Source organism: Oxyura jamaicensis, chromosome 13 (assembly GCF_011077185.1).
Source record: "Oxyura jamaicensis isolate SHBP4307 breed ruddy duck chromosome 13, BPBGC_Ojam_1.0, whole genome shotgun sequence".
Taxonomy (NCBI): Eukaryota; Metazoa; Chordata; class Aves; order Anseriformes; family Anatidae; genus Oxyura; species Oxyura jamaicensis.
The window spans coordinates 10198352-10219535 of record NC_048905.1 but is presented as its reverse complement, the minus strand read 5'-3'; the positions used below and the strand labels follow the sequence as shown (position 1 = coordinate 10219535).

Below are 21184 nucleotides of genomic sequence, written 5' to 3'. Positions count from 1 at the left end.
GGGGGGGGGGGGGGAATGTCCCCGCGGTGCCCCCGGGCCCGCCCCCGTCCCGCCCCCGCCAGGCGGAAGGCAGCGGGGCGGCGGGGCCGGGCCTTGTTTCCGGGGGAGCGGCGGGGAGCAGCCAGCGTGTCCCGGCGGCGGCGGGGCCGGTGCCCGCACCGGTACCGGGACCGCCGGGTCCCGCCATGGGGCCGGGCCGCCGCAGGGCCGCGTTCCGCCTGCGCGGCGGCGGGTGAGCGGGGACGGCACCGGGGGGGGGCGGGTTTGGGTACCTGGGGGGGTTCTCAGGGGATGCGGGTCCGGTGGGGGAGACACCGGGGGGTCCCCGCTGACCGCCCGCCGTGCCCCCAGGTCCCCGCAGCTCCTGGGGCTCCTGCCCGGCAAGGTGTCCGTCTTCCAGCTCTTCTTCGCCGCGCTGCTCCTGGGCTTCGCCTCGCTGCTCTGGCTCCAGCTCAGCTGCTCGGGCGAGGGGGCTGCCCCCGGGAGAGGGGTCCCCCGCCGGCCCTGCCCGCCCGAGCCCCAAGCCCCCCCGGCCGACGACCCGTCGTGGGGTCCCCACCGCCTGGCTCTGCTCGTCCCTTTCCGCGAGCGCTTCGAGGAGCTGTTGGCCTTCGTGCCCTACATGCACCGCTTCCTGAGCAAGAAGAGGATCCGCCATCACATCCTGGTGCTCAACCAGGTGGATCACTTCAGGTACGGAGTGGTCGGAGCTCAGGGAGCAGAGGGAGCCGTGAGCCCCGTCTCCAAACCGTGCCCAAACACCAAGGGGCATCCTGCTGGCCTCTTGGTGCTGAGGAGCTCAGGGCACGCACAGCGAGGAGTCAGGGCCGTGGCGTGATGTTCTGCCCGCTGCTGCTCACTCTAAAGCTTACAGAAGGACAAAGCAGTGCCTCATTTCTTTCCCTGAAGTCCTTCCTAAGCAAGAAGAGAATTCAATACCCCCAGATGTTGCAGCTTTCTTCCCAGCGCCACATAGCAGCAAATCTCTGGGGACGCTGGATACCTTGAGGTGTTTGGAAATGCTGTAGCTTGCCCTGTGCTGCTCCCAGCCAGCTGGGGTTTGCTTTGACCCCTCCTGCTGGCAGGGACTGAACCCTTGTACCTTGCTCTGAGGCGAGCGTGCACAGCCCTGCACAGGGGCACAGCTTCAGGACGGGCAGCTGGAGCACCCGGGGCTGTGCAGCCAGGGGACATGGTGTCTGTGTGTGCACAGAGGGGCTTTGTGGTGACAGTCCCTGTTTCTGGGGACCAGGTTGGGGCCGCGGGGCACGGGAGGTGGATGTGGAGGGACAGGGGCTGTTGTGCTTGGCGCTGAGAATCCCTGGTCCCGCGGCAGGTTTAACAGAGCGTCCCTGATCAACGTGGGCTTCCTGGAGAGTGGCAACGACACCGACTACATCGCGATGCACGATGTCGACCTCCTGCCCCTCAACGAGCAGCTGGACTACAGCTACCCCGAGGCAGGGCCCTTCCACGTGGCGTCCCCGGAGCTGCACCCGCTGTACCACTATAAAACCTACGTGGGCGGCATCCTGCTGCTCACCAAGCAGCACTACGAGATGGTGAGCACGTGGGTGGGACGCCACGGCCGGTTTGGGGTACGACGTGGTCTTGGCATGCAGTCAGGTTGTGCTCCGTGCTCAGGAAGGGAGAAAAGGAGCCAAAATGCTACAGGGACAGAGCCCGCGGTCTGAGCTGGCCGGGGACAGGAGAGGGGAGGCTTTAGGCGTGCCCGGGCCTTGTGATGCTGATGTCTGCTCCCTGCGCCACGTGGAGTTGTGCTGTGGCTGCAGGAGGAGAGCAGGACCCTGGCCGGTACAGTGTCCCTCTCGTTTCAGTGCAACGGCATGTCCAACCGCTTCTGGGGCTGGGGACGGGAGGACGATGAGTTTTATCGACGTATCAAAGGAGCTGGTCTCCAGGTAAGGTGTGCTCCGTGGTCTCCTCGGTTGAAATTGCCCTTCTTCTTGTCTCCTCACCAGACCCCTGCTGCAGCTATTGAGGCTGGGACATGGGGCAGGACCCTTCCGTGTGCCCTGCCATGGCAGCAGGCACGGGCAGGCTTTCGGTCGCTTTACAGAAGCTTTGCTCTGCTCCCAGGTTCGCCGTCCCTCTGGAATCACAACTGGGTACGAGACTTTCCAGCACCTGCACGACCCAGCCTGGAGAAAGAGAGACCAGAAGCGCATCGCTGCTCAGAAGCAGGTGAGGCCTGATCAAGGAGGACCACGGGAGACGCGGGTTGTTACCGCCATGTGCTCGGAGCCCTCCCTGCCAGCTCTCTGCTCCTCACCCAGGCGCCGGGTGCTTTCTCCTGAGCGGTCTTTCTCTCCCTCAGGAACAGTTTAAGGTGGACCGGGAGGGAGGCCTGAACAACGTGCGGTACCGAATCGAGTCACGGACAGCTCTGAGCGTGGCAGGAGCCCCCTGCACCGTCCTTAATATCTTGCTGGACTGTGACACAAACGAGACCCCCTGGTGCACGTTCGGCTGAGCCTGTCCCCGTGCGCTGTGCTCGTGCCGAGGCGCCAGGGCTGCCGCCGAGCTGCGTGGAGCAGGCAGGATTTTCGCCGCAGACGAGCGTGGCGGTGCTGGCAAGACGCAGAGGAACAGAAAGGGCTGAGAACTTGTCGTTGCTGGGACCAGCAGAAGAGGCCAAGAGCAGGACTCCGTGGCATTGCTGCAAACGCCGGTGCTGCCTCCCAGGGCAGGTGCAGGAGGCGTTTTTTTCTGTCCTGGGCGTGGCTGAGCTGCCACCCAGTTCAGAGGACAATAAAGAACTATCAGGGTATCTGTGAGCAGTGAATGCCCTGCAACAGGCAGCACTGCTGCTTTTTGCTGTTGCCTTCCCCTGACTTGTTTCGGTGCACCCATTTCTAGCTCGGTCGCTGGACAGGCAGTCTGCTCTGCTTCAGAGCGGGGTGCGAGGCCCGTGGTGTGGGCTCAGGACTTGTCTGGGGCAGTGAAAGGCTCGGGGAAGGTGCCCAGGCCAAGGGGCCATGCCAGCTGCAGGGTGCTGACCACGAGATAGGGAGGAGGAGGGAAACATCCCTGTCAGGAAGGTGCCTGGGGGCACTGCAGCAGGGATCCAGGGCTGAGGAAGCAGGGAAGCAGGGAAGGTCCCTCTGGCCTGGCTGGTGATCCCCACCTGATCCTGATCCTGGTGATCCTGGCTGGGGCCCTGGAGCTGCCAGTGGTTTGGGTTTGGTGTAAAGCAGCCCCACCTGCACCATTTGCTGGGAAGTGTGATCCTGCAGAGCAGCGCAGGAGGGGCAGGGCAAGGGCCTGAGCCCCAAGATGGTCCTGGTCACCGTCCCCAGAGCCGATGGCCGTGCTGCCAATGCTTGTGCCAAAGCTCTCTGACCTCCAGGATGCTTCTTCTCACCCTGACCCGCCAACTCTGGGCTTCTTTCCTCCTGCAGCCTGGCCTGGCCACTTGCTTGAGCTGCTGGGTGAATCAGTGCCGTGCTGCTCCAAAGCACAGGGGGCTCAGGCTGGCTCACAGACGCTGCCATGTGTGGGGTGCACGATGCTGCCTCCGGGGCCCTGGCACCTGTTCCTGGTGCTGCTGCCTCCTCAAGCTGGGCAGCGCGTCCCAGCCAAGCGTTCAGCCCCGTCACCAGCACTGTGCTGGGCTGGCACCCGGCCTGCTGCCTTGCCTGGTCCCCTTCTGTCCTTGTCCCTTCTGCCTGGCGCTTCCTGAAGCAGTTGCCTTGCCGGGTGCCGGCAGAAGGCTCCAGACAGAAGCTGTTGCCATCCCGGGAAGCCAAGGAGCTTCCTGTCCCATGGGGACACTGCACCCCCGGGGAGGAGCCCTGAGATGAGGGAGCAGACAGACCCAAAGCTGTGTGGGGGCCATGAACCACACAGGGAGCGGGTCCTGGTGGATCTGCTGCCACCTGCCCTCCGTGCTGCTCTGGAGCTGGGTGAGGAGTGCAGGGCCCTGCATACCGGGGTGCTGCCTTCAAGGAGGGGTCAAGGTGGCAGCGAGGCTCAGCCCGTGCTCCTTGCATCATCCAACGCGCAGGCAGGCGCAGCCTGTGCTCCTCCCCAGCTCGGGGCCTGTCCTTGCCCTGGGGCAGGGGCGAATGCACTGCCCAGGAGCTCCCCAGGGCCTCTCCTCCCTGCCGGCCCTACCGCAGGGTGTGGGCTCACCCAGCCAGCGCCGCCTTGGCTCTTCATGTCCTTGTCCCCAGCCCGGCGCTGATATCCTGCATAAGGATTGCAGGCTGCTTTGGTCCTGTGTGCGGAGGCGTCCCCATCGCGTCCTTGGCTGTGGGGAGATGTCGGCCCAGCATCGCCCACGGTGTGCCACAGGGTGTGCGAGCACTGACCCCAGCCCCCTCTCCATCCTTTGGGTTTTGGGATGGGCCACCCGTACGTCAGCCACTTATCTGTGCCCGAGCTGCAGCCTCGGCTGGTGGAGGCAGATCAAAGTATCGCTCCGCGCTGTCCAAAATAGATGACACAGTTTCGTCAGGTTTCACAAAGACGGAGCTGTGCAGAAGCAGAGAGCATATGTGCACCTCGCACTTCGCTCAGCGCTAAAGGCTCCTCTCCCGCTGCCTGGCAGCTATTTCTCAGCTCCGCTCACAGCCCCCTCATCCTCTGGGTGCTTTTGTGGAAGAGGCGCCTTGCTGGAGACCCGGCTTCCTTTTATAGCCCTCAATGTGCCTCGGAGGTCGCTCAGCTCCGCTCCCCCCCCACGCACTGCACTTTGTTATTAGCAATGGCCCAGCGGGAGGGGCTGAGGCTTTTCCCCACAGCGTTTTTGCAGATGGTAACACCCTGCCTCCGAGCCGCCTGTGTCCCGGGAGCCCTGCAGAGCCAAGCCGGAGGCCTCCTGGCATTTCTATGCTTGGCTGGGTTCTCAGCAGCCCTTAGGAGGGGTCACAGCTCCAGTCTCACTCCAGGACACTTGGAGGCAGTGAGGGCTCCTGTAGTCCCAGCCCTGCCCCTCTGCCTCCCCCCCTTCTGGGGCCCGAATTGCTGCAGCGAGCTGTGCGGGGGCTGCTGCAGGCACACGGGTGCCTTCTATTGCCAGGCTGGTTCAGACCAGGCAGTTCCCAGAGTGCTGGTGGCCGACCAAACCGCGGGAGCATCGTGACGATGCGGGGCTGCAACAAGCAGGGAGAGGCAGGGAGCTGCCATCCTGTGGGGACGTGCTGGAGGGAGCACAGCCCGTGATGGGGCTGGGACGTGGCGGCAGGAAGTGGGGCAGACAGAAAGGATGGGCTGGGATGTGATGAGCGCCTGTTACGAGTCAGCCTGGCCTCTCCACAACCTGCCCGGACTGAGGCCCAGGCAGGATGCTGTCACTGCCTGACTGCCCCTCCAGCGGGGAAATGGGGACACGTGTGTGCGTGGCCGTGGGCTGCTGGGGATGGGTGAGAAGGCCAGGGTTTGTGTGGGAGGTGATGGATGAAGGGGCTGTGAAGGAGGGCAGGGCACGGCACTACTGCCCCTTAGGGCCAACACCCTTAAAATCCTCCTTGTGTTGCCTCCTTGCCCCAAACCCAGGCTCAGGGGGGCCACCACACACGTGTGGTGCTCCGAGGCTGCCTGTGCCGTGGCTGTGTCGTACCGAGGAGTGACGATGAACATGGGGCTGGCGGGAGCGGCGGCGTGCCTTGGCACCAGGCCGAGGATAAGGCGAGCATGTGAGCCCGGGGACGGGGACGGGGACAGCGTGTGCGTGTGGGTGAGCACTGGCAGCACAGCCTGAGGACTGCGGCGGGCGGCGGGGGGAGCTGGCAGCCGCCGGGCCTGGCTGCTCGCACGCCCGGACCCAGGCCAGAGGAGGACGGGTGCTGCATGTGTGCAGGCTGCTGCCGGTGTCCCGCTCCCTGGGGTGACGGCATGCGGCATGCTGCAGGGTGGTGGGTGCCCATGCGGAGGGACGAGGCCCATCGCCTCCCACCGAGGGACACCGGGTGCTGCCACACCGACCCCCCGCCGGTTGCTGGAGCCTACCGGGGGGCGTGCGGCGGGCACACGGGGCCGCTCCCCCGGTGCTCCGCCGCCCCCCGGGGCTGGTCCCGAGCCGTGCGGCCTACCCCGGGGAGCCCCTCCGGGGGGCCGGGAGCTGGGTGCCGCCGCCCCGCCCCGCCCCGGGGCCGCCCCGCCCGGGCGCCGCCCGCCTCCGCGCCGCGATTTGCCGGTGCCGGCTCCGCCCGCTCCCCGCGCGGCCGCGGCCGAGGGGCGCGTTCAAACGCGGCGAGGGAAGGAGCGGAGCGGAGCGGGCAGCGCCGGGACCGCAGCGCCGCCGGCATGGTGAGTGCGGCCCGGCCCCAGCGCCGCCGGGTCCCGGTAACGCCGCCGGTTCGCCGTGTGCCCCCCCCCCCCCCCCCCCCCCCCGTGCGTTGTCCTCGGGCCTCGGCCCACCCCGGTTCTTGCCCTCCCGGTTCGCCACCCGCAGGGCCCCGGGAGCATTCCCCAGTTCTGCCGCCTCTCCCTTCCCGTAGCCGGGGAGGAGGCCGAGCCCCGCAGCCCCCACCGTGCCCGCAGGGGACGGGAAGAGGCCGCACCGGGCAGGGCTCCGCCGGGGAGCAGCCCCCGAGCCGGGCACGGCTCCCTCCGGGCTGCCGGCTGGGGCCGGTGCGGCGGAGCCAGGCCACCCCGGGTGCCTCCCGTCCCGCCGGCGGCAGGGCCCGGCCGGGCTCCCTGGGCCTGACCTACTTCCCCGGCCGCTCCTCGGGGAGCAGCAGCCTCGCCCGATGGGGAGCTGCGCCGTGCCCCGCCGGGGCTGCCGGCCACCGGGCCCCCCGCACAGCCCCGGGCACCCCCCGAGGGTTCCCCCCAGTCCTCGCCGCGGGGGTGCCGGTGCCCGGAGCAGGTGCTGTGCTCCCGGAGGGAGGTGACAGCGCGGGCCGGGAGCTGTCAGACAGGTTTGTGCGTGGCAGCAATTATCGGCGGGTGTTTGTTTACCCGCCGTGTGGAGCTGAGAACCAGGGCAGCTTCCTGGGTGTAGCCCTCCACCGGCCTCGCTGGCGGTGGCGGCGGGGGGCTCCGCGGCCTCGCGCCAAGCCCCGGCGTCACGGCGAGCCTCTGCCGGAGGCTGGAGGTCCCGGAGGCTCCCCACGGCACCGGGGGCCGCGTGGCTTGGCCGGGGGCCGCGTTGCCCTTCCCCGGTCCGTGGGGAGCAGGCGGTGAGGCCGAAGACGTGCCGGCGGCCTTCCGGCCCCGCGGGGCGCAGGGAGGCCCGGCCACCTGCGCAGGAAGCTGCATTGTCCTCGCGGCCTCCTTCCCCTTCCTCCCGCCTCTGTCCTGCAGCCGCGTCCGGCCTTGCTGGGCTTGGGGCCGCAGGGAGGGAGCGCGGGAGGGAGCCCTGACCCGAACGGCGGAGGAGTTGGTGCCGAGCAGAAGCGTCGCCGTGGGGCGGGAGACGCGTGTGCTCCGTGGGGAGGCCGAGCCGAGCGGCCAAACGGGGCTGCGGCCTCCTCGGGGTCATCTTAGGGGGTGGCTGGAGGCTGTCCCCAGCCCCGCCGCCGTGTCCCCGGCGGGATGGGATGGACTTACGGGCTCGGCAGCTCCGAGCTCGGTGCCAGGCCCCGGTAATAATCGTGGCCTCGCGGAGGGGGCAGGGAAAGGGGAGGCCGGCGTGGGGAGGCCGCGCGGAGGTTCCTGGGGAGGGGGCGGCTGGGTGCCGCCGGGCCGGGGCTGGCGCCAGGCCCAGGCAGGTGCTGCCGGCTCCCGAACTCGCCCGCCTGGCTGGGCGGCAGGTGCCTGTTCTGGTGGCGGCCCCGGCCGCGGGCGGGAGGTGGGGCTGGGTGTGGGAGGGAGGCGCTGCGCCACGGGGGGTGGCAAGGTGGGGAGCCCCCACTGCTGCCTCTCGCCCTCCGTGCTCGGTTTTGTTGGCTTGGGGGCCCTGGGGGGGAACTGCTGGGGGTCCCCCCAGCCCCGGTGCTGGAAGCCTTTAGGGCCAGCTGGGACAGGGGTGCAGGAAGTGGGGGGGAATGAAGGAACAGCAGCGGGCATCGCCGCACCCCTTGTGCAGGCTGGGGGTCCCCGAGGGTGGGATGGGCTTTGGGAGCGGGGCAGTGGTGGCGGTGCTGACTTTGTCTCTCCTTTGGCAGTGCTGGTCCCGGGCTTTTCTCTAATTCTCCATGGCAGCAGCACAGGGCCCTGTGACCTGTGAGCCCGACACCCGCGTCCTCGGCACCTACCTCTCCTCTGTGCCCGTCAGCAGCATGGGCAGCGTGGGCAGCCTGGTGGAGAAGCAGGACCTGTCCCCCCTGGAGCTGCGGGCCCCGCTGGGGGGCTCGCGGGGGCTTCGGCAGCCCGACGGCTTGCTCCGCAAGGGGCCAAGCCAGCGGGAGCTCTTCGGCTACCTGCACGGGGCCAAAAAGGAGACGCGGTCCGAGCGGAAGCACCAGACTTCGGGCGCCTGCTACAAGCGGGACTACGAGAGCGACCGTGAGAACCGGTCCCCCGAGCGCTGCTCCCGGGAGCATCACCGTGGGTCCGACTTCTCCAAGAGCTCGCTGCCTGAGCGGGGCCGCTTCGACAAGGTGAGATAGGAAATTTGTTTCCCCCCTTTCCGAAAATGTGCCCTGCTCTGGGGTGGCTGGGGCTGGAGCAGAATGTGCCGGGAGTGGGAGGTGGGACGGCGGGGGTTTGGGGATGTCCAGGTGTGGTGGTGGGTACGGGAGCGAATGGGTTTTCTCTGGCTGGAGCTCGGGGGGGGTCCTCACGCTGGTGGGGGCCCAGCCTGACCCCACTCGTGTTTTGCAGTGCCGCATCAGGCCCTCGGCCTTCAAGGCAGTGGCCGGGAAGGGGCTGGTCTCCATGCAGGGCCTCTCCTCGTCCAAGGGGCAGAAGCTGTCCAAGAGCAACGGGAGCCTGCACACGCTGCTGTCGCAGAGCAGCACGGCGCCCTCGCAGCACGGCCCGCTCCGCACCCACCTGCTCCACGCCATCAGCCTGGATGAGGCATCTGACTCCAGCCACAACTCCATCCAGAGCTTCCCCTCCTATGGCTCCCGCCTCAAGCCTGCCCAGAGCCAGTTCAGCGCCTCTATGGGCCACATCAACCACATCGGGGGGGTCCCTGGATAGGGTGTCCCGGAGCCCCAGGGACCCCCTGGCTCCCGAAAAGGCCCCCCTGTCTTGCAAAAGCATGGCCACGCTGAGCCGGCTGCAGAGCCCCGGGGAGCCCCCGCCGCCCTACGAGTTCACCTACTCCCTGGAAGACGCGGTGAAGCAGCTGGAGGATCGGCTGCAGGAGAGCGGGGGAGAGCTGCGGCAGCTCAAGAGGAGCCTCAGCGAGACCGAGGACCCCTTCACGCAGGTGAGACGTGGGGCTGGGGCTGCGCTGGGTGCCCCTGGGCAGCGATGATGGGGTGGAAGAACCTGGTGTCCTGCCACGGTGGCTGGGAGTGCCCAAACATGGGAGGACCCATGCCATGCTGTGGGGCAGGAGCGGCTGGGGATCTGCTGTTAAACCTCTGCTCCTCAGCTGGAGCTGGGGATGGAATGGCCCAGGTGAGCTGCTGGGTTTCTGAGAGGTCTCTGGGACCTCCTGGGATCCTTCCTGGGCGCTGACCTGCACGAGGACAGGATGTAGAGCGTCCCCCATGCCTATCTCTGCTGGCAGGTGTTTGAGGACAAGCAGCGGCTGTGGCTGGATGAGCTGGAGGATCTGAAGCAGATGTACATGGCCAGGCTGCAGCAGGTGACGCAGCAGGCGCAGCGCGGCCAGCGGGCGCTGCAGCTGCAGCTCTACAAGGCGCAGCAGGAGAAGAAGCGGCTGCAGGAGGAGCTGAACATGCAGCAGTGTCAGTGCGAGGAGGCCAAGCTCCGGCAGTCCCAGGGCGAGCGCGTCAGCCCCAAGCTGGAGGAGACCAAGTGGGAGGTGAGTCCCCTTCCTTCCCTCCTTCCTGCCACCCTCCTGGCTGAATGGCCAGGACTGGGGCCGTGGTTCTCTGCTCTGGTGTCACTCGCTGCCATGGGATGGGAGAAAAAGCCAGGCATGGTGCCTGTGTTCTCCCAGGGATGCTGTGGCGATAAAATGGGGTGCTGGCACCCGTGGGGACCTGCTCCTTGCTCACCGTTTGCCTGTGCCCTGCAGGTGTGTCAGAAGGCAGCCGAAATCTCCCTGCTGAAGCAGCAGCTCCGGGACACCCAGGAGGAGATGGCTCAGAAGCTGGGCGAGATCTTCAGCCTGAAGACGCAGCTGCGAGAGGCCAAGGCTGAGGTCCAGGCCCGGGACTCGCAGCTGGCGCAGCTGGCGGACTCCTTCCAGAGCCCCCCGGAACCCGGCGCCTCGCTGCCGCTGGGCGACGACCCCATGCCAGCGTGCCAGGACTTCCCTGGCTGTGAAACCGATGACTCCAAGTGCCGGGGCCTCCACAGCGACTCCGCGGAGCCCCTGGAGCGGCAGGTGGAGTGGCTGTGGGCCGAGCTGCTGCGGGAGCGGCGCCAGGGCCAGCTGCAGGCCGTGAACTTTGAGCTGGAGAGGAAAACCTGGCAGGAGGAGAAGGAGAAGGTGCTGCGGTACCAGCGGGAGCTCCAGGCCAGCTACATGGAGATGTACCACCGGAGCCAGGCCCTGGAGCGCGAGCTGCGGCAGCTGCGCTCGGAGCCCAGGGACGTCGGGGCCGACTCGCCGTGGATCGAGCGAGTGGAATCCTCCAAGATCTGAGCGGCAGGACGCCTGCGGGACTGTGAAGGGGGAAGGTCTCTTGCTGCTGCAATGGGATGAGCTCAGGGTCACGAGGCCCAGCTGCTCGGCCCTGTGCTGGGGGAAAGGACCGAAGGCCACAAGGGAACTTTTCCTTCTTGCAGCACTTCAGGCCCGTGGGGGGGGGTGGTCTCTGGAGAGGGGACCGTCCGTGCCAGGGCAGGGGTCTTGCATGTGCCCCGTGCTCTGCCTCCAGGTGCACTTGCCCTGCGATCCCTTCAGTCGTGGGGCAGAGACCAAAAGCCCTGTGAGACATTCCCCATCCCTCCTGCTCTGCCTCCCCTTTTCCCCTCACCCCACTAACTTAATATCTTGCTAAGGAGAGGCTCAAGCCCTGGCCCTGCCCCCCTGCTCCAGCTGATGCTCGCAGAGGCTGCGCTGTGCCAGGCCCAGACGCTGCTGCTGCAGCTGGGAAGCTGAAGGAGGAAAGCCCGCAGTGCTGGTGCAGCTGGGCGAGGGGGAGCTGCCCTCTTTGTCACCTGTGCTTTGTGGCACCAGTACTGTGGCTGTTCTGCAGCAGAGGTGGGTTACTACAGGTTTCCAGCACCGAGGCTGGGCAAGGAGAGGAGGTGAGGGCCTTGTCTAACGATGGGTGGGAGCCCTGCGTCCTGCCGTGGGAGCAGGGGGCTGGGCCGTGCCCAGAGAAGCTGGAGCATCCCCGCATCTCCCATCCCTGCAGGGGCAGAGCTGGGGCCAAGCAGGGGGAGAGGTGTTGGAAGGAGCAGGCGCTGTGCTTGTAACGTGGAGCCCCCTGAAGGCCGGGCGGGGCCCCCTCTCCTTGGTCTTTCCTGCAATAAACCCGGATTTCGTTCTGCCCTTGGCCTCTGCTTTCTACTGGGGGGTGCCTGGGGGCTGCCCGGGGGGGGACGAGCTGCTGGCCGGGCGAGCTGCCGCGTCGGGGAGGGGAAGGAGGCGGCGCGGGGCTGGCGGCACAACCGGCTGGGGCTGAGTCACAGCAGGGCAGGGCTGGGCGGGTTGGGGCAGCCCCGGGGTGCTGCTGGCGGGATGGGGCCTCCCTCACTGCCCCGAATAGCATGGTCTGACACCTCCCTCCCAACCGGGGTGACTCTGCCCCCACAAAAAAGGCACTCGGACAGCTCGTACAAACCTCCCACACGTTTATTCACCCCCTGCCCGTGTCCTCAGCAGAGTCCTGCTGTCACATCCCATCCCATTCCCCTCTCACATCCCATCCCGTTCCCCCCCCAACCCCCGCTCTGGGTCAGAATGGCATGGGCAGTGCCTCCACATCCTCCAGGCACTCATCGTAGGCCTCCTGGTACTCCTCGTGGGGCTTGATCAGGATGACACAGGTGGGGCGCTTCGAGCCAGCTGCGGCTCCCAGGTCCTGCAAGGGCAGAGAAGGGCTGAGGGGTGGTAGGCAGCCTGCTGGGGGGAGCACTGACACCCCCTAGCAGGACATGGGGAAGGTGTCCCTGACATGCCCCAGCTGTCCAAGCACTCTTTGCATGGGCTGGGCACAAAACCCTTTTTTCCAGCTCATCTTTCCTAGCCCAAATGCTATGTGGACGCACGCTGCGAATGCATGGCACCTGCCTCAGGTACCCTGCTCCTTGCCCACAGCAGGGAAGCCCCAAAGCCCCTGCCCACCACTAAGTTCTAGTCTGAGCAGGGACGGACATCTCTCCGCCGCCACATCTTGGCCATCATCTCATTTCCAGGAGCATCCAGGTCCCAGCTCAGAACTGGGAGGGAGAAATCCGTTGCAGCTCTGTTCCAGAGAGCTCCGGTGCTGCTGCAGGAGCTCCACTGAAACAAACGCTCGTGCAGCGAGACCCTCCTACACCAGAGCCATGAACATCTGCTCCTCTGGTGTCCTCGCATGACACAAGCACTCGGTGCTTCGCTTGGACACCACTGCGGAGCCTCCCCAGGACAGTTCCTGCAGAGGCTCGGGCTGCCTGCAGCGCACCAGGCTTGGTGTCAGTGTGGTCAGTACCTCCGGGCTGTGCAGCCACCTGCCCTTACCGATTTGGAGGGGACGTACGCATATGGCAGGTTCCTGTCCTCACACATGATGGGGATGTGGCAGTACACATCGATGGGCAGCGTGTCGCCGGCCAGCACCGCGATCCTAAAGGGGAAAACACGCGTCAGCGGCCAGAGCTGCACCGGGATGGCGGGGCCGGGGCCGGGGCTCCTCCACTTACCCCTTCTCGCCCTTGTTGATGAACTTCTGCACCTCCTTCACGCCGCGGCGGATCTGCTTGTGCTTGGCCGCTGCAAGAGAGGCGCGGCGTCAGGGGGATGCGCCGCCCAGGCAGTCCCAGGCTCCGGTCCCGGTCCCGGTCCCGGTCCCAGCCCCCGCCCCCGGCCCCCCCCCCCCCCCCCGTCCCCCCGGTCCCGGCCCCCAGCCCCGGCCGGACCTTTCCTAATGCACTTGTAGAGCTTCCGCGTCAGCTTGCGGGAGGCGAGCGGCTGCGCGATGGGGTTGAGGTGCCCGAGCTGCTCCCGGTACGACAGCTCCGGGGCCGCCTCCGCCGCCTCCACCTCCTTCTCACGCGCCATGGCCGCGCGCTGCCGCCGGCCGCTTCCGCTTCCGGGGCACGCAAGGCTCGGCCGCCAATGGGAACCCGCCCTGGCTGAGCCCGCCCACCGCCCCGGCCAATGGCGAGCGGCGCCTGGCCCCCAGTGAAACCAGTGCTCCCAGCGCCCCAGTACTCCTACAGCTCCCAGTGCCCCCAGTGCTGCTCCCAGTGTTCCTCGGGGCAGGGTTCCCAAGGGCCTCCAGTGCTCCCCCAGTCCCCACAGTGCTCCCACAGTGCTCCCAGTACCCTCCAAGTCCCCCTAGTGCTCCCAGTGCTGCCCCAGTGCTCCCAGTGTGCCCAGTGTCCCCAGTACTCCTACAGCTCCCAGTGCCTCCAGTGCTCTCACTGCTCCTTGGGGCAGGGCCCCCAGTGCTCCCAGTGCCCCCCAGTCCCCACCGTGCCCCCCCAGTTCTCCCTGCGTTCCCAGTGCTCTTCAGGGCACGGCCCCCAGTGCCTTCAGTGCTCCCAGTGTCCCCAGTACTCCTAGAGCTCTCCCAGTGCCCCCAGCACCTCCAGTGCTCATAGTGCTCCCTCAGTGCTTCCAGCATGCCCAGTGCTCCCAGTGCTCCCAGTTCTCCCAGTGCCCCCAGCACCCCGTCACCTCCGGCCCAGCCGCAGCCTGTCCTCCGAGCACAGGAGGGCTTCACCCAGCATCTGCATCTGCTCCAGCACCTCCCGCTGCATCTCCAGGGCCATGCGGTGCACGTGGTGGGTGCAGCTGTTGTACATCACCGCGTTCTGGAACATGAGCATCAGGCTGCACTGGAACTGGGCCATGGACTGGATGTGCCCCTTGGACAGGCTTCGCTTTATGCTGGTTAAATCCATGGGCCTATGAAAAATAACACATCAGGAAAATTAAACGGAAGCCAGAGCCAGGTTCTGCACAAACGTGCTTGTCCTCGTTTGAGCGTGGCCCTGAAAGCACGGCTATTTTCAATCAATATTATTGCTCGGGACAAAGAGGGGAAGTGAGAAATGTTCTTCTAAGGCAGACCAAAGTAAGTTCAGCCAATCTGACACTTGCCATCCAACCAACTTGGCAGGCCATTAGCAGTCGCTTCTAAAAAAATACGAAGTTGAGCTCCAGAGAAGGCAAGCAGAGCGGTTCTAGTAATTAGTCTTCCTGAAGTCAGCCCAGGTCTGAGTAGAGAAAGAAAAGTTGCTAAAATAGGTATCTATTAAAGCCCCTTAAAATCAAATGGTGCCACTAGCAAAAATAGCAGTGCTGATAAGGGGAACATGAAGGAGAATAAATATTACTTCCCTTATTTTGACAGAATGAGAAAATGAATGGCTGCAGAGAGGACAACTGTGACCAGAATAGAACATGATTCAGCTCTGAAAAATGCCCTTAATCTATCTGGGAAATATTCTTATGACCCACTTCTCCACTGAGAGTAAAACATCTGGGAAATGAGCACTGGATGAAGAGAGGAGATTGACAGAGGCACACGTTTCCAACGTGGGGATAACAGACTGCTGGGCTGCAGAGGCTGAATCCCCCAAGCTCAGGCAGGGGTTACAGCTGCAGACTGTCTGTGCAAGGCCAGCAAAGGGCAGGCACAATGCGTGTCAGCCCCACGGGCACTGCCACCTCCAGGTCCTGATCACCCCGAGGGAGTTTTAATAAAATAAGTCGTTGGGAGAAGGTGATGACAGCCAAACTCTGCGGAACAGGAAGAGGGAGACAGTCCCAGTGGTGCTTTGGAAACCAGAGGCTGACCTTAACCTGTCTTTCCTGTTCCGAGTGCTGGGTGCCAGAGAAGACAGAAACAGAGAGAAATGAAGCAGTGAACAGCTCTTCCACAAACTCACCTCTTCACCACATCCCTGTATCCCGGGGCTTGTTTTTCTGACACCGCCTTCAGGAATGGGCCGCTGTATCTACAAGGACAAGCACAAATGATCTCTGTCTGCTTCCGAGCAGAGGGCCAAAGACAACACAACAGCACAGGCTAGTGTTGGCCTCTCCCTGCTTGCCACAAGGGGCACAGCCTGTTAGCAACTCCCTGTGCAGGGCGGCTGACACAGCCAGGCAGGGGAGGAGGCTGAACCCTTGCTGAGGCTGGCCATGCCAGCTGTGTAGGAAGCAACATTTGGGCTTTGGCACATTCTGCAGAGGAAATAAATATGCAGTGTTCTCTCAATTTTTACAGCGCCCAGCTGTTCTTCCTGCGAGGACAGCCAGAAGCAAAGTCATGGAGAGCCATGCCCGACTGGGGTGGCTGTCGTGGAGGGGAGCACACGGCCCGTTGACATGGGAGGTGGCACTCAGGACAATGCTAATCCAACCCTGCACCCCCACATACCTGTGACTGGCTATCATCTTCCAGATGGACAGGACGGTTCTTTTGAAGTGTGAATGCTGCATGGGGTTATCCCAACTCAGCTGCATCCTGTGGAAGGAATGTATTGCCAGATCATCGTGCTCGAGCCAAAGTAGGAGGTAGCACTTCTGTACCCACATCCAGGTGGGTACAGCCCAGAGATCCTTTTCTGTAGCTACACTAAGCCTCTTGGGGTGACATGATAGAAGTGTTTGCATCTGAACGCACAGCCAACCATCAACCATGCAGGAAGATGCAGCATGACAGGCAGCTGGCTGACAAGGGCTCAACTGAGCTGATCAGCTCTAAAGGGCGTAATCAAGTCAGACAGAAAAGCTCACACTACTCTGACGTTTAGAACTTTACTAAGGTGTTTTTAACTCAGATTCCTATCCCATTAAACCACGGTATCCCTTGGAAAGGCAGCCCAGGTAATCACACACATGGCAGAGCCTCCCCGTGACTGACATGCCTGCCCTTGCCTCAAGGGGGATGGCAATGCCTCTCTTAGGAGATGGACTGGACACTGCCTGATGAAGTCTGATGCCCAGCTCACGGCAGACCTAGCTGCCCTGTAGAAACATGAATTTTCTATTTAACCTCTTATTAATCGCTACTCTTCTCACTTATGTACAGGATCAATGCCCAAAATACTGGCAGACCCACAGAGATGGCACAAGTTACCTCCTTCCCTCCTGTCCTCCTTGGACATAACACCTTCCTGGAGCTGACCTGTGCCATATAATTGTTCTCAGGTGAGACAAGGAAAACAACCATTCTGCTGCACTTGTGAGAGAGCAGACTGAACCACTTACATCTGCATGTTGGCAGGACTTGTGGCGCCCAGCATGGGATCTGCAGAGGTACCATCACTATCGTCTTGATCCTGGGCCCAATGACTCTCCTGATCACATGGCTCACCTAAAGCTTCATCTCCAGGTGCCCCTTGAGTCTTGGCCTGAAGAGCATAGAGGAAAATGGAGATATGGCTAAAATGGCAGCCCATCACCTCAATCCTTCACATAGAAACCAACCTGCTGCACATCCCCTGACTGCATCCAGTCCCAAATGGGAGCTAGTTCTCTCTGTATTACTCTGGAGGATGATATTTGACCCTATTCAGATCTTCACTGTGCTGGCCAGGGCTCCAGTACCAGCTGGGTTTGATCTCCTGGCTCACAACCACCTCTGGCAAACACAAACATTGCGGAGCTGACTGGTGCCCAGAGGTGTGTCTCGTTTCTTTTCTGGGAAGAGTTATGGATGTACAGAGGGCAATCAGGATCTGAGGTAAGACTGCCTCAGGCTTGTTAAACCTCAAGACACAGAAAACAGGATCCCCAAGAGTACAACAGGACTGTTTCCTCAAAAACTCCCACATGAATATGACAGAGAATAGACTCAACCAGGAAGGAGAGTGGTGCTGTTGGTGCAGTGATTTGCTAACAAAACAGAGGGGGAGGTGCAGGGACAGAGGCATTCTGGAGGTCAGAAATGGGATTATGTACAGGAACATCTGAGGATTGCTCAGCAGGAGATCTGAAGCATGGAGCAGACTCTCCCTGTGCTGGGTATGGCTTTGACCACTTGGCAGACCACGAAGGAACTGCTGGGAATAACCCTGCCCAGGCTGCACAGGTGAACTGTGAGAACCCTGAAAGTCATTTCTGTCTCCAGTGTCTAAGGTTGCAAAGCAACAAATGTGAGTGCAGGAGTGAAAAACTGGGCACTGTTCTTCCACTGCTCTGGTGTTACAGCCTGTCCCAGCACCACCTCACAGGCTGGTGGGAGCCCAGCACCCCCCAGACACAGGACTAGCACAAACCCAGGCTAAACAGCGCCTGCTTCCAAGACATGACGGTCTCCAGGGGCAGATGGTTACTGCTATTGCATCCACGTGGGCCTGAAACCAGCCAAGCTGCGTGCTGCATAACACAGCAATTAGAACAAACCAAGTATTCCAGTCTTGCCTTAAACCTGAGAGCAGGCTGCCAGCTCTCATGAGTCACCTTTGTGCTGCCAAGGAGCAATGCCTCCAACTCACATCTGAGGGTTTGATCTGTAACGAGCTTCCTGTTCATAAAGATTCATATCCATACATAACAAACATCCATCCTTCCCCTCATATACTTCTTTTGCATTCCCCTCCCTGATGTCTCCTCCTCTGTGTCCCCATCTCCCCAGTTGGAACGTGGGACTTCCCCATCTCTTCTAGAGCTGATTTCCTTTACTGCCTCTCATCTCTCACCGGAGGCTCTCCTAGGACCACCTCTCCCCTACCTCTCTTCCCAGGAGGTGTTCTTTCTCGTCTTTTGCCAGGACATGCAGATGACTTTCCTCTGCTCTTGAGACTACTGCCCCTGTGGTCTTTTCCTGGCATCTTACATCTTCTCCATCACCCTGTTTTCCAGAGCCAGAATAATCCTGTGGAGTCTGAGCTGAATCTGTGCAGCTAATGCGGAGAGGTTCCATCAACTGGGTTACCTGCGACACAGAAATACACTGCTTCAAACTGTGAAGGCAAAAGGAAGAATAAATAAGCAGCACAAGTGCTATTTTTGCTTTCACTCACGAACGTCTTTCCATTTTTAGGAATCCTTGCAAAATCTTCTGATGAAGTCCTGTGTTGTTATTACAAGTGTCAGTTCGCTGACATCTCTGTGCTTTAGGGTGAGCTGTGTTTTGGCAAAGCAGCTGCCTGGCTGCAGTGCCAGCTTTAAATGGGAGCAAGGGCTAGGCTTGGAACAGGGAACAAGTTAGCTCAGGGCATCTACACCTCCCTCAGAATATTTCTGTGTGTCAGGATGGTGGAGGCACTGAAAACTAGTATTTCAGGAAGGCCTAAGCTATGCAGCCCACTTTCCTGTCATCCAAACAGCCCTACCTCTGAGAAGAACTGGAGAAGACTTTCATCATCACATTGCCTCTCTGCTTTTGGGTAGTCTTCGCTATCATCCTCCCAGAGAGGATCACTGAACTTTGGCCTGTAGTCTGTCTCCTGGCTGCTCTCCTCCAGCTTCCGCAAGGCCACCTCTTCAGTGTTCCGCCAGCTTCCCAGTTCCAGATCCAAGCTTGAATCCCAGCTGAGAACAGACTGGAAGTCACTGTTCTTCTCTGAGTCGCTGGGAGACTCCATCTCAGACGCGCACCACAGCCAGGAATGGCCCATCTGCAAACAAACAGAGACACAGCAATTTCTTTGTGCCCTGCTCCGGAACCGCAAAGCCCAGTTCATCTCCTGACCTGCTCAGAGAGCCAAAACATGGCAAGGACTCCGCAAGGTGAGCAGCCTGCTCCTGAGCCCAAAATTCACAGCACAGGGCAGAGCTGTAGCTGTGCAGGCACACAAACTACCATTTCAACAACCACGTTTCCATTTCCCAGTGCTTTCCCTGTGCTCTCCCCTTGCCTGACAGCACAGTGGGTACTCTGCTCAGGGGATAGTGCACTGGTTTGGAGCATGTGGCTGTGTCTGATGGCACCGTTAGGTGCTGAAGGCAGCAAGCAGCATGCTCAAAACCATTTCATGCTGGGGCCAGGAGCTGCTGACAGCTGTGGACAACCTGTGACTCCAAGGGCAGCTCACTGAGATTCCCTTTGCTGCCCCTTTTGCTGGTACATTGGAAACAACTTCTTACAAACACTACAGGAACCTGGTTTGGAAATGACAGAAGTAATTTAACTGGGTGGCAGTATCTTGTGTACCTGACCCAGTCACAGGCTCACAGGGGACAGCTCTGCATGCACGTCAGAAAATAAGAGCATTCTCCTAAGATGGAAGAAGCCACACCTTTCACCTCTGCTTGTTAGGCTGTCTCTTCTGCTGCATGAGTTCCCTACAATTCCTCTAAAGTCTGGGGAATTGCTTGCAGAATCACCATAACAACAGCAAAGTGCTGTTAGAAAAATCTGCATCTTGCTACTGAGCTGCATGCTGCACCTATGGAGAGTTCTGTGCATTCATTAAAAATGTCTTTACAGTTTTCAGTTAATTACGTACAACCTCATTTTTCCAGGGCTTTGAACAAACGCATTTCTCACTGACTTCCCTTTGTCTCCTCAGGACTGCCACCACAGCAGCAAACACAGCCTGCGGTGCCTAACCGGGAGAAATAAAGAATCCCCCGGCTTTGGGACAGGAAAACTCGTTTGCTTCTTTTATAAACATCCAGGCAGAGCCAGGATCTCGCGGGCCTCCCTTCTAAAGCCTCTTTCAAAATTAACTTTAGTGGAAGAGAGTAATATTTGATGAGGCAGGAGATAACGCTGCCTGCTCTGGTCTTCCAGCTAAAGGAGTCGGGCGGACTGATTCCATCGGAGGAGTAACCGTGCCTAGAGCACTGCTCTGCACAATCAGCAGAGCTGGTTGCACACGCACAACCGGTCACCGCAGCTCAGCTGAGGAGCAAAAGCCTTAGGCTAGGGTAATCCCATCACTTGTGATCATCTTTCTGTACTCCAGCGCAGAGGGATCAGCAATTTAAAATCAGGAGGCCTAGGTAACGTGGGCATAAGCAGCGATTAAAAGGGGCTTTGACCTTACGTTCGGTTTTACTAAGTCCTGGAAGGCTTGAGATGTCAGAGAGCAGAGCAGCAGAAATATTGTAAGACAAGTGGGCTGAGTGAAGTAATTACAGCCTGCTTAGTTCCACACCGATTCTGTACGAAAAATAAGGGATGAGAAGGGACTCAATTTATCTTTTAATTAAGATCTTCCTTGCAGACTTTACGTAAGTTGCCAACAGGGAATCATTATCAAATGGGAAAGTTTTAGTTCACTTTGCAGAGATCAGATACTGCACAACTCCTGCTGATACAAGAAAAAGATGTTAGAAATGAAGGCGACAGCCTTTAAAAGGAATTTACATGTCAAAACAAGGAAAATGATAAAAGCCCGAACTTCGGCAAATGAAATGTAGAATCCACAATGAAGTAGGCAAAAAAGGAAAAAATAAAAAAAGATCAATTTGCTAAAGACATAAAAGCAAACAACAACAACAAACCTCGTCAAAAACATCAGAAGCAGCGAGCTGCCAGCTGATCAGTGGGGATGACGCACCACCAGTGCCAAACATCTCAGGGGAAAACAGGGCCAGTTGGAAAAACCAAATTAATCATCATTACCAGCAGCTGCCACAGAGGAGGACAGCAAAGTCAGAGAGACTTTCTCTTGGGACGGGTCCGAGGGACTGCCTGCAATTAAAGTGTCAACAGGGGAGGTTTTAGAGCAGTTTAAGGGAGGCATTAAGCCTTGGAACTACTTGGCATTCACTCATGAGTCCCTAAGAGGCTTAAACATAACATGACCAAACCTCTGCTGTGTAACCTGTCATTTACATCAGCCAAAGCACAAGAAACACAAGGGGTCAATTGTTATTTCTGTCTGTGACAAGGTGTACGGCGGGAGATGCAGCACAGTAAGCCCGAGCTCTGAACTAGACAGATTAGTACAAAATATTACAAAGAACGAAGGAATTAGGAGTTGGAGCGTGAGATGGTGAATTTGGAAAGAGGCAACAGGGCTCTGAAGATGAAACCAGTAACTTAGATTTTTGAAGATCTTACATAACATCATTACAGGCTACTAAAATGTCATGGGGCAAGAGAAAAGACTTTTTGAGGGG

At 60.9% G+C, this 21184-nt stretch overlaps 5 protein-coding genes across 8 annotated transcripts in view; 2 read left to right on the top strand and 3 right to left on the bottom strand.

Moving 5' to 3' along the window:
* The window catches only part of B4GALT7 (beta-1,4-galactosyltransferase 7), an 11443-nt gene extending 8645 nt beyond the window's left edge, over positions 1 to 2798 (top strand). The window contains exons 2-7 of one of the 2 annotated variants that reach the window (XM_035339043.1): positions 147 to 232; positions 352 to 693; positions 1337 to 1562; positions 1839 to 1922; positions 2101 to 2205; positions 2339 to 2798. In XM_035339043.1, the coding sequence (XP_035194934.1) occupies positions 186 to 232; positions 352 to 693; positions 1337 to 1562; positions 1839 to 1922; positions 2101 to 2205; positions 2339 to 2494 (960 nt within the window). In that variant the 5' untranslated portion in view covers positions 147 to 185 and the 3' untranslated portion in view covers positions 2495 to 2798. Of the gene's footprint in view, positions 1 to 146; positions 233 to 351; positions 694 to 1336; positions 1563 to 1838; positions 1958 to 2062; positions 2206 to 2338 lie in introns of both variants that reach the window. The other variant, XM_035339044.1, reaches the window with a different exon arrangement.
* The window catches only part of RGS14 (regulator of G protein signaling 14), a 28397-nt gene extending 15399 nt beyond the window's left edge, over positions 1 to 12998 (bottom strand). Inside the window, exon 1 of the mRNA XM_035339038.1 lies at positions 12977 to 12998. The gene's annotated coding sequence lies outside the window, so the exon portion shown is untranslated. The remainder of the gene's footprint in view (positions 1 to 12976) is intronic.
* N4BP3 (NEDD4 binding protein 3) lies at positions 6729 to 10976 on the top strand. Its single transcript, XM_035339037.1, is given in 6 exon segments — positions 6729 to 7553; positions 8076 to 8510; positions 8734 to 9039; positions 9041 to 9289; positions 9596 to 9853; positions 10070 to 10976. Coding segments are annotated over 5 exon segments (1791 nt in total). The 5' UTR covers positions 6729 to 7553; positions 8076 to 8105; the 3' UTR covers positions 10643 to 10976.
* Positions 11763 to 13254, bottom strand: NHP2 (NHP2 ribonucleoprotein). Of its 2 annotated transcripts, XM_035339050.1 has the most exons (5): positions 13069 to 13254; positions 12853 to 12922; positions 12671 to 12776; positions 11869 to 12029; positions 11763 to 11814 (listed from the first exon to the last, which is right to left on the bottom strand). In XM_035339050.1, the coding sequence occupies exons 1-4, from the start codon at positions 13208 to 13210 to the stop codon at positions 11904 to 11906; spliced, it is 444 nt and encodes a 147-aa protein (XP_035194941.1). In that variant the 5' UTR covers positions 13211 to 13254; the 3' UTR covers positions 11763 to 11814; positions 11869 to 11903. The 2 variants fall into 2 exon arrangements, with proteins under 2 accessions (XP_035194941.1, XP_035194942.1); XM_035339051.1 differs by having other exon boundaries at positions 11780 to 12029.
* Positions 13255 to 13462: 208 nt separating this feature from the next.
* LOC118174039 (bromodomain-containing protein 8-like) lies at positions 13463 to 19274 on the bottom strand. Of its 2 annotated transcripts, XM_035339045.1 has the most exons (8): positions 18804 to 19093; positions 18445 to 18729; positions 17841 to 18044; positions 16376 to 16518; positions 15543 to 15629; positions 15049 to 15117; positions 13786 to 14062; positions 13463 to 13709 (listed from the first exon to the last, which is right to left on the bottom strand). In XM_035339045.1, exons 1-7 carry the CDS (start codon positions 18822 to 18824, stop codon positions 13828 to 13830), a joined length of 1044 nt encoding a protein of 347 aa, XP_035194936.1. In that variant the 5' UTR covers positions 18825 to 19093; the 3' UTR covers positions 13463 to 13709; positions 13786 to 13827. The 2 variants fall into 2 exon arrangements, with proteins under 2 accessions (XP_035194936.1, XP_035194937.1); XM_035339046.1 differs by lacking the exons at positions 13463 to 13709; positions 18804 to 19093 and adding an exon at positions 19147 to 19274 and having other exon boundaries at positions 13716 to 14062.
* Positions 19275 to 21184: the final 1910 nt, after the last annotated feature.

Coding starts and splice junctions, on each gene's coding strand:
- NHP2 (XM_035339050.1), bottom strand. CDS start 13,210: ATGGCGCGTGAGAAGGAGGTGGAGGCGGCGGAGGCGGCCCCGGAGCTG. Junction 12,923..13,068: donor CTACAAGTGCATTAGGAAAG/GTCCGGCCGGGG, acceptor CCTCTCTTGCAG/CGGCCAAGCACAAGCAGATC. Junction 12,030..12,670: donor CGTACGTCCCCTCCAAATCG/GTAAGGGCAGGT, acceptor CTGCCCTTGCAG/GACCTGGGAGCCGCAGCTGG.
- LOC118174039 (XM_035339045.1), bottom strand. CDS start 18,824: ATGTTTTGGCTCTCTGAGCAG. Junction 18,730..18,803: donor TGTTTTGGCTCTCTGAGCAG/GTCAGGAGATGA, acceptor GTTTGTTTGCAG/ATGGGCCATTCCTGGCTGTG. Junction 18,045..18,444: donor TTCTCCAGTTCTTCTCAGAG/GTAGGGCTGTTT, acceptor TCTGTGTCGCAG/GTAACCCAGTTGATGGAACC.